The 10,166-nt window shown below is 40.9% G+C and overlaps 1 protein-coding gene across 1 annotated transcript; it reads right to left on the bottom strand.

The window, feature by feature from the left end:
• Positions 1-2,017: 2,017 nt before the first annotated feature.
• LOC147693431 (olfactory receptor 56A1-like) lies at positions 2,018-3,010 on the bottom strand. Its single transcript, XM_086935989.1, has one exon. It carries the CDS (start codon positions 3,008-3,010, stop codon positions 2,018-2,020), a length of 993 nt encoding a protein of 330 aa, XP_086792115.1.
• Between the last annotated feature and the right edge of the window lie 7,156 nt (positions 3,011-10,166).

Below are 10,166 nucleotides of genomic sequence, written 5' to 3' on the forward strand. Positions count from 1 at the left end.
GAATGGTAAATACACTAAGAAACTGGAAACTGAGGAAGTCTCCTATGTGTTATGAGCCTCAGTGGCATAGCCATATCTTTAGCCGCCTGTGGCGACCCATGCTTTTGCCGACCCATGGCGACTGTGTGTAAGAGCAGGGGTGCTGGCTTTTCCTGTGATGGCCGCAGGTAAGGGGGAAGGCCGCCAATACTCATGCCTCCCTGGGCAGTCCACCCCCCCCCTTGCTACGCTATAATCAGACTTTCATTTTATTTTACGAAATGTATAAGCAATATCTTTGACTGAATTGCTTGATAGAATCAGTAATAAAGTGATCTATGATATATGATTCTATCATGAAAATAAAACTGCCATGTTTTATTTGCAGAACTAGAACTCCACATGCAGTTCAAAAAAAACAATGGCTTAAGTTTGACACCTTCAGAAAGTTGCCAAACCTCTCTTTAACCAATCATTTTCAAAGAAGATTTTACACATGACTTTTCCTAAAAAAAACTTTTGTTATATATTTCATCAGCACATTTGTAATGTTCTAAAACAAATCTTGAAGGTATGGTCAATTTTATCTCACACGAATGCATGACAAAGAATATGCATGTGTTGATATGAATGAAATAACATTGAGATTAACAAGCAAATAGGTTTCTGTTTCAGAATCAAAATGATAAAGCTGGTAAAAAGAAACCCTCTTGAATTCCTTACTGGAATACATGTGTTTGTCACATTTATAAACATGCGTCTACTTCATGAACGCGGGTGTATCTGATATCTTGGTCAGAAATATCCAACCGCGACACATTATTTAACATAAATTATGAAAGCAGCAAGTCAAGAAAGCTGTTCTTGGAAAGACCTACCAAAATATGGATTGTGTCAGACTTAGAAAGTTTATTGACCACACCACATGCTCAAAGAAAAAGAATCCTGCATGGCACAGAACAGTAAACTGGCTGAGCGTGGCTCAGTTACATGTGTTTATGTATGGAAGACGAGGTTTCTCTTCCATTGGTCCTAGTGCCAATGAACTTCTGACAAGAGTTTCCACAGCAAACCGATTGACCATTTCAAGTGTTGGTCAGTGTTTTGTGCACGAGACACCACAGTCCACCGTCATACCTGTATCTTAAGAAATGGGCATGAGTTCCAGACTTCCTTAAATTTTAGACAAAGAAGACATACGTGAGATCAGAACTAAGAGGGTTCGTAATAGTTTTTGTAGACGGGTCACTTTCTACCTGCCATAGGTTTTACAGACACGGTGGGTGAATTTTCAGTAAGTCCGTGGTAGTCTAGTGCAAACTAAGATTATAAAATAATTGCAGTGGTCAGGAATATATTGGACATTGTGAAAAGTAAAATGGTAGAGAATGAATAGCCCAAGCACTGCATATGGAGGAACATATGTATTATGAAGGGAGTTCTCCAGAAGTCTGTGATAATGAGAAGTGTGACATGAGAGGTGCATGAGAGAAGCAAGGCGTTCTGTGCACAGCCCAGGACATACAGATTATCTGCAAGCATGCTATTCCTTGTAACCTATGGATAATGATTCATCTTGCTGCCTGTTAGCAGATCAGCATTGCAAATTGCAGTCTCTCTCTGAATCAACGTGGGGAATAGGTTCTTCCTCTTGCTTTCATGTGTTTGAGAATGCACCTGCAGGACACCAAGGGACTAATACTCATATATCATCATACACTTGGTATAGCATTAGCAATTAGTTTGGATTCATGAAAAATGTTCAAGCCATTAGAAACAAATGTATGCAAAAGCATTATTACATGAAATGCGATTTGAAGAGTAAACAAGGCAACCAGTTATATAATACAAATCGCAAGTCATAGGGTGTAGGCTTTACTGATGGTTCATCAAAGCATACAATCATTGGACTTGCTCGTTGGCTACTTAGCTATGAATACAGATCCCTCAATCCATGTCAAATGCATGAAAACAAAGCCTCAAGCGGCTCAACAACTTCCGCTTATGATGTTGCCTGACCTCATGACTTTCATTTCTATTAGTGCCATTGAAGCTCGATGATTTTAAGATTGTGTTTCCCTGGGAATGATTGTCTCTTCTTTACAAGGAGTTTTTGGAAGTTGTGTTGAATTTCCTGGGTCCGGATTCCATAGACCACCGGATGGAAGGCAGGAGGTGCAAGGTACTGCAGGACAGTGAGCAGAACCCGTGCAAACTTTGGCATAGACTGCTCTGCCCTGTTTGAGGTGGCGGCTGCAATCATGGTGACGTAGAAGAAGCCTATTAATATCAGGTGTGAGCTGCAAGTGTTGAAGGCCTTGAAGGCAGCCCTGGAAGAACCGATCCGCAACACAGCTCGTATAATCATGATATAGGAGTATGCCATTACTGCTGTATTAAAGCCCAGGAAAATTATGAGTATGCCCAAGGAGTAGAAACTACTCACAGTGTGGCTGTCACAGGCAAGTTGGGCCACTGGCAGGTTCTCACAGAAGCAATGTTCCACCTTGTTATCCACACAGTAGTGCAGCTTCGAGGCTAGCAGTGGGAACGGTAGCGAAACGACAGCACTGCTTGCTAGCTGCACTGTGGCTGCCTTTATGGTCAGACTGTTGGTGATGATGGAGGTGTAGCGCAATGGGTTGCAAATAGCAATGTAGCGATCATATGCCAGGAACATGAAGATAGACGATTGCATCCCCTGGCATACATAGATGATGTACATTTGGCTGAAGCAGGCAGCCAAGCTAGTCGTCTGAAGATCAAACCAGAGGATGGTCAAGGCTTTGGGTGAAATTGACAGAGTGATTGATAGATCCACAAATGCAAGGAGGCAGAGGAAGGAGTACATAGGCTGGTGTAGGCTTGGTGCAGAGTAGATGGTTATAAGAAGAGAGGAGTTGGCTGCAAGGCTGACAAGGAAGAGACATGCCAGTGGGATGGACAACCAATGCTGCCAGCTCTGGATCCCTGGGAAGCAGACCAAGTGAAATTCAGAGACACGCGAGGAAGTATTGGTCACGGCAGCCATGAAGAAGGAGATTCTTGCTGATGCACTTCAGAAAAACAACATACCATGTATTACTTAAAATGAATCAATGACATCTATAAACACATTCAACCACTTATCAATAAAATAAGCACTTTGATATATTCGTGTTTTCCCTTCTCAATAGAAAATGTATAAGATTGTTGTATTTGCTATTTATTTTATGGTTTCCAAACAAATTTCAGCCAAACTCATCTATTTTTTACCTTTTCTGTTTGTGCAATTCCGCAAGAGGAGATATTCTGAGTCTGCCTGTACTCTTTGTTGCAGCACGTTGTCCAAGTGTTATTTATCTGTCCTACTCATAATAAAAAAATAATCAGAGATGCTATTTATTAAAAAAAAACGTTATCACAGGCCACTTTTCTAAGCTTTGTGGAAAATGGTTCATTTATTTTGTTGCTTTCTATTTCAGCTTAACTTAGTGATACAACACCATTGCGCGTTGGCAAAAACTCCTGTGACCATCATGAACACAACTCAGCTCCAAGCCCTAACATTGGCTAAGCATTTGCCCTGAAATGGCTAATACTGATCTGGATGTAATAAAACATTTCCCCACATTTACATGAGGGTTTCCCAGGAACTGGAAAAGTAGGTGAGCCTGACTTCTTTCCCCCTGGTCAATCTTCCCACACAGCCCTCGAAATGCAATCCACTATGTTAGAACAATCAGTAGACAAAGAACAAGGGGGCATATTATCAAGGGCCTTATCGCCGCTTTAGAGGGACTTTTTCCCGCTAAAGCAGCGATAATTTTATTGCCTAACAGCAGTTAGCAACAGTTTGTAGGCGATAGCGAGCGGTTTGGGGCCCGCTTTGCATGTCAGCGATATTTATCGCTAATGACATGCAAAGTGGGCGTACCCAACTGGAAACAGTCGCTAACATCGCTATCACCTATGATCAACGCAGGTGTAGCGATGAAAAAATTCACGCTAAGCGCGAATATCGCTGAAACCTAACGCCTGCTCAGACCAGTTCTTATCCTGTATATTTAATGGAAGGTGGATATTCAGGTTAAGACCCTATTGGCGTTAATGCATGAATATTGCTGGATTTCCAGGGATATTCACGCATTGAGCCGCTATCGCCGGATATTTTATCGCATTTGAGATAAACGTTGCTAATAGCACGTTATCTCTGCAATAAAATGTATTCATTTATTTATTCATTTAGCGATAAATATCGCTAGTTGTTGATAATATGCCCCAAGGTCTTGGAAAATGTAGACAAAATACTGTAGGGCATCATTAAGTTTCAAGTGGAACACCACTAGGGAACAGGATTCAAGGTGCAATGCCAGGGTCATGCAGCTCATACTGGTCCACTGTGTCAGCACAGATATTCAAGATACATTAAAGGCAATGATTATACATGACTGGGTGATAGGAATACATTGAAGTTCCGGACCTGGCTGTTTCCCTTTTACATCAGAGACTACTGCTGGTCAAGCGGTCGAAAGTAATGCACTCAGTCACCTGTGGACCTCAGGAAATAAGGATTCAGCTATTTACATGGATCTTTGTCAAAATCTTAGTGTTTAGACTGTAAAGAGTGCTAGAGAAGATCAATGATTACCACAATAGTTGTAGAATGTGAGGCACAACATGCAGTAACCAATTGCACTTCTGCATTTCACAGGGAAAGTATTCTTAAAGAGGCTATTGCTGCAGCTTGTCAAATGGGTGGTAACAAACAAGATAGCCTCCATCACTCAAGCATGCTTACTGAGGACATCAGAACTAGCTAAAAGAGTCTCAGAAATAATTTAAGGGTATATGTTTTCGATGCCATCTAACAAAAGAAGGAAGGCATACTGGGGCCGAATCACAGAACTAATCTGAGATAAAATCCTAAACTTACTACTTTTGGTATTCACAGAAGGCATTTATTAGTAGTAAAGTTAGGATTACTAACTTTACTACTACTAAATGCCTTTTGTGAATACTGAAAGTTGTAAAGTTAGGAATTTGTCTCAGTTTAGTAGTAGTAAAGTTAGGAGTCCAAACTTTACTACTACTAAATGACTTCTGCGAATACCAAAAGTAGTAAGTTTAGGATTTTATCTCAGATTAGTTCTGTGAATCAGCTCCACAATTTCTTTGGATTTGGTTTTTGAATTTCTCTTTTCATGACCTTTGCTGTCTAGGAACCACTAATGGGATAAGAACAATAATAGAATGGTGTAAGAAATAGAATTAATAATTAGGGAAGGATGGTAATCCACCACAATTAGTAAAGTCACTAAAGTGTTAGGTCCAGGTAAGGGTTTCAGTAATTTAAACCTGAGAGCAACTTGTGGTATCTACTGCAAAGAGCAGACTGACAATTCAAAGAAAATATGTTAAGCAGTTAATATGTTAAGAAGTACAGTTAAAAAGTCAAAGAAACAGCACTATGTAAACCCCACTTAAATTGAGAGAAAGGAGAACATTTTATGAAATAAGGGGACAGCTAATTAACAAAACCCCAATACGTGGATCAGAAGATATGTAAAGATTGAAGTGCAATGATCACCATGAAAAATACATCGCCAAATAAAAGTCAATGGTAGTGGTAGACTGGAACCGAAGTGCAATTTCAGGGCAACCAGGTTGGAGCCTGGGTCGGATACAACATATTGATTGGTCCCAGTGAAATTCTGAAAGTCAGAAATTCAAAGAAGTTTCAAAGTCCCACTCTAGAAAGGGATGTGGGTGCAGAAACCACACAGGTGTTGGCCTCAGAACATGAGCAGCCCAGCTTGGATGAAATGGTAAGGTAGAACCAGTACAGCCCCGGTGTCCAATGTTTAAACACCAGTATTACAATTCTCTGAAAAATGGAAGAGAACAAGCAACTTGTAGTTGGTGGTAAATAACGAATCCTGAATGCAAGAAGGCACTCATTCGAGTGCCTCCTACATAGCTTTTTGGATTCGGTAACTACCGATTCCTTAAACTAAGGAATGCTTAAGGAATCGGTAATTACCAAATCCGTAGACCTGCCCCCTACATCTCAAACCCTAAATACTGGTCGGTAACGGCCGAAATTCGGTAATTCGACCGTTACCGACCGGTATTGGGCAACCTTCATCTGGCCCTAGGTCATCTAATTTACGGAGAGCAATTACGTGTTTACCTTTAAATGCTGCAGTCAGGGCAATACAACTTTAAATGTCTCTTCAAACATATGTGTAAGGATTTCAACTGCTCAGTTGCTGAAAGATCAGTAAAAATAATAAGGTTATACAACAAAACGGTATGCTTCTGTAGATGTTCTGTTTGTGCTCCTTGATTCAGACTTATTTATTTTATTTATATTGAACTATTTCGATTTGAATTTTTCAAATTGGGAAAGGGGTAATATAACAATGTGATTCGGTGAATGTTTAAAGTGTTTTCGCACAAGCCATATTAGTGAATGCAAACCAACCCCAGGAAATCAAACATTTCATGAGCCACAAAATAATTTACGTTGAGAAAAATGAGGTAATACTGCATCTAGAATTACCAATATTGCATGATGTATAATTAACAATATAGCATTGTCACACCACCATGTGCTTTCACCCTTGGATTAGTTATAACACAGGAACTAATTGCCACAGGCTTTCTTCTCCTTCTGAGCACTTTTCTCAAATACTTTGACGAGGAAAAACCCAAAAGAGCAGGATATTCCACGACTTGTAATTATAATTTAGGGGGAGACTCCTGTTTCCTCCTGAATTTGGATCACCTCAAAACTCAGAACGCCTTACTACTATTAGCAGATGGTGGAACTACTGAATTGCACCTCTTCTTATCTCCTCGCCCTTCCTTCTTGATACACTTCTTACATATTGAGATTTTCTGTTTCCCATAGACATTCCCTAGCTACACCAAAATAATTTCCCCACTATGGCTACTCCTACCCACAATCCAATAAAAGGGAGGACCCGACTAAAGGACATCTTGTTTTTTTTTCTTTCTGTGATCAGAAGAAAGTTTCCCTGGCTCACCATAAACTACAGCAATGTGCTATGCTAATTAATTGTTTTGTCAGCCTAGGTTGTTTCCCCAGGTTGGTTTGATCAGGGATGTTTGATGGCTCATGGTGATTTGGTTCTGGACCTTTATTCTAAACCTAGAGTGGCAGCCACAATGACAAAATGTAGACAGATTCATAAAGAGCCAATAACTATAGGAGGAGGCTTTGCATCGGGGAAACCTGGGAATGATATTTAGTAGCCCACGATAACTGTGTGACCCACTTTAGAGGCATATATGGATCTATGTCTCTGTGGGTGGAATGGAGGGGACCTGTTTTGTCTCAGATTATTCTAACCTATGGTTTGATCCAGAGAAATTCAAGGATGCCTTTGGTTATATTTGTAGCAATGGGAGAGGTGTGGCGCCACAGCCAGGGCGACTAACGCTGGAATCTGGAGATCAGGGTTCGATCCCTGGCGCCAGCGGCAGATTAGCCCAGCACCATATGACTCTGGGCAATAGCTTGCTTAATCTTCCCGATGGCCCCTAGCCCCTAGAGACCCTTACGGGTGATTGTTAGCGCTTTACAAATGTGGGTTATTATTATTACAAATGTGGATTATTATTATAAGGCTTCCGGCCCTGACGTGGTTCCAGGGGATTTATTTAAGTTGCATGTTAATTTGTGGGTAACGCTCTTTACTATGTTTAGGAATACTGCAGCTAAAACTGGGATCCCATCTTCATGGATTTGCTCCGGCATTGTTACAATATTTAAAAAAGGAAACAAGAGAGAGCCGAAATGTTTTGGATTCAACCGTCAACATTGTTGGGAAGGTCATCTTAGCTCGGTTGCAGGACTAGTCAAGCAGAATAGTATTTTTTCTAACATGGCTCTAGACAGGGGAAACACACTATTGATCATGGTCTGAACCTTTACTTAATTTTTAATACGTTTACTGTGGCAAGGCTTGGGGGTATCCATATGACGTTTATGGATCACTCTTCTGCATTTTACTGTGTTAATGAAATTATACTCTGGTCTTTTATTATTCCCTTGGGAGTTGATACTGAGCTTGTTAACTTTCAGGGTGAACTGCAAATTAATATTTCTGCTTGTGTGAGATTTAATGAGAATGGGGACTTTATAAATGCTTTGCTATTACCGGGGGATATTTTCAGGCACATAGATGAAACAAAAATCAGGTTGCTAAATTTGCGAATCGCAAAATATGACTGTTTGTGATTGCTATATACTGTAATCCAATGCATGAACCCACAATCTGCGAAAATATAAAAAATCGCAAAAGTAAGGATTCGCAAATAATTCTGAGACATAATTTGCGTATCCTTGCTTGCGATTCCATTATTAGCAAATCCCAATTAGCGATTCTCAAATAAGTAATCGCAATCATATGCATGAAAATTCTCAAATACTGTTTTTACAGAAAATCACTTTTTAGCAAGTACAATTTAAGAAGTGAAAATACCATATAGCTGAAATTCAACTGAAAGCTACTTAAACACACCCAGAATGCCTCAGAACTATTCACAATAGCAGCACTTTACCTGATGGTGCATCTTCAGTGTCTGCATTACATTGCTAGGACAAACAGATGAGGAAGTATACGACTAGTATAGGCTGAATGGTGCAATGATCCTTGGCTTAATTGATGAATTGGATCCCATATTGCGGCGTTAGACTCATAGGACCAATGAAATACCCACTAATGTGCAGGTCCTATGTTGCCTGCACCTACTTGCGCCAAGCAGTTTCCAGGGGGTATTAACAGTAGTTGGAGGGGTGTCACAAAGCGCCCTTTCAGGTTTCCTCAAATCATTCCTTCATGCCATGATGTCAAGGATCGACTACCACATTAGCTTCCCCACAACCACACATGAACTGAGTAAGGCCAAACAGGAATCCTATCAACTAGCCCACTTCCCACATATATTAGGTTGCATTGATTGTACCCATGTAGCAGCAACTATTGATTATATTTGTAGGAATCGGAAATGCTTTCATTCACTAAACATACAGGTAGTCTGCAATGCAAAATCTATCATTAATGACATTGTGGCTCAATACCTGGGAAGAGTCCCTGATTCCTACATATTTCGTCAGAGTGGCATACACACTTGTCTCCTCTGGGGTGAATTTGGAGACAGACATCTGCTTGGTAAACATTTTGTTTTTGATCTCACGCAGACATTGTACGTTATGCCAATGCAATTACCGTCACTAACCCTGTGCTTACTTCACTGTAGGTGACAGCGCATACGCCATGCGTAACAACATCATGACGCCATACCTCAATCCAACAACCCCCAATGGGCAGAGGTACAATGCTGCGCACATCTCCACCTGGAACATCATTGAGCATACCTTTGGGCTGTTAAAGAGGCGCCACAGAAGCCTACACAAGACAGGAGGAGCATTACAGTACAAACCCAACCAATGCTTCAGGATTGTGGCTGCATGTGCCATGTTACACAACATTGCCATAAGGTGAGGCATTCCCATTGAGGTGTCTGACAGCGAGTATGACGACGACAACCCGGAAGGGGCACAACAACATGCAGCACTTGGGGCAAGCGCAGCAGAAGGGCGCAGGAGACATACAGAAATCACAAGTAATTATTTCTGATGTGAGTAATGATGAGACAATACACAACTGTTTTGACTTAACAAGCCGAGCTCGTCACAAGCAGGCCCCCCGCACCGCGAGAGAATTAGCTCCGCAGCGAAGGGGTTAAAGCTTTTCAGACCCCATGCTAAACAAATAAATTAGGGTTTGGATTGTTCTGCAGGTCTGGTTCTTATGGAACAACAAATTTGATTTCAGTTGGACATATCATTTTATGATGTCAGCTTCTGTTACCAGCTCAGTAGCAGCTACTGCTGCATGGCGTCACCTCTGGATGTGCTCATGGAAAATGGATGATGTATAAAAGACAATTTAGATTAAATGCCCCTGTGATGGATCTAAGCTTTGTGGGCAGTAGCACACATACATGATAAAGAAGACTATGAGAAATATAAAGCTCAAGGCTCCCGTCTGTCCCTTTTCCAGGGGAATGAGATTTGGAATCAGAAGTGTTTTTTCTCTGGGAACTTCACAGGGTTATAACTATCCCTTTTGAGGAAAGAGTCATGGCTGGGTATCCTAATTCCTGACAACTCC

This window comes from Lissotriton vulgaris, chromosome 8 (genome assembly GCF_964263255.1).
Source record: "Lissotriton vulgaris chromosome 8, aLisVul1.2, whole genome shotgun sequence".
Classification (NCBI taxonomy): domain Eukaryota; kingdom Metazoa; phylum Chordata; class Amphibia; order Caudata; family Salamandridae; genus Lissotriton; species Lissotriton vulgaris.

What these genes read in the sequence shown, in the direction of transcription:
- LOC147693431 (XM_086935989.1), bottom strand. Translation starts at nt 3,010, where the DNA reads ATGGCTGCCGTGACCAATACTTCCTCGCGTGTCTCTGAATTTCACTTG.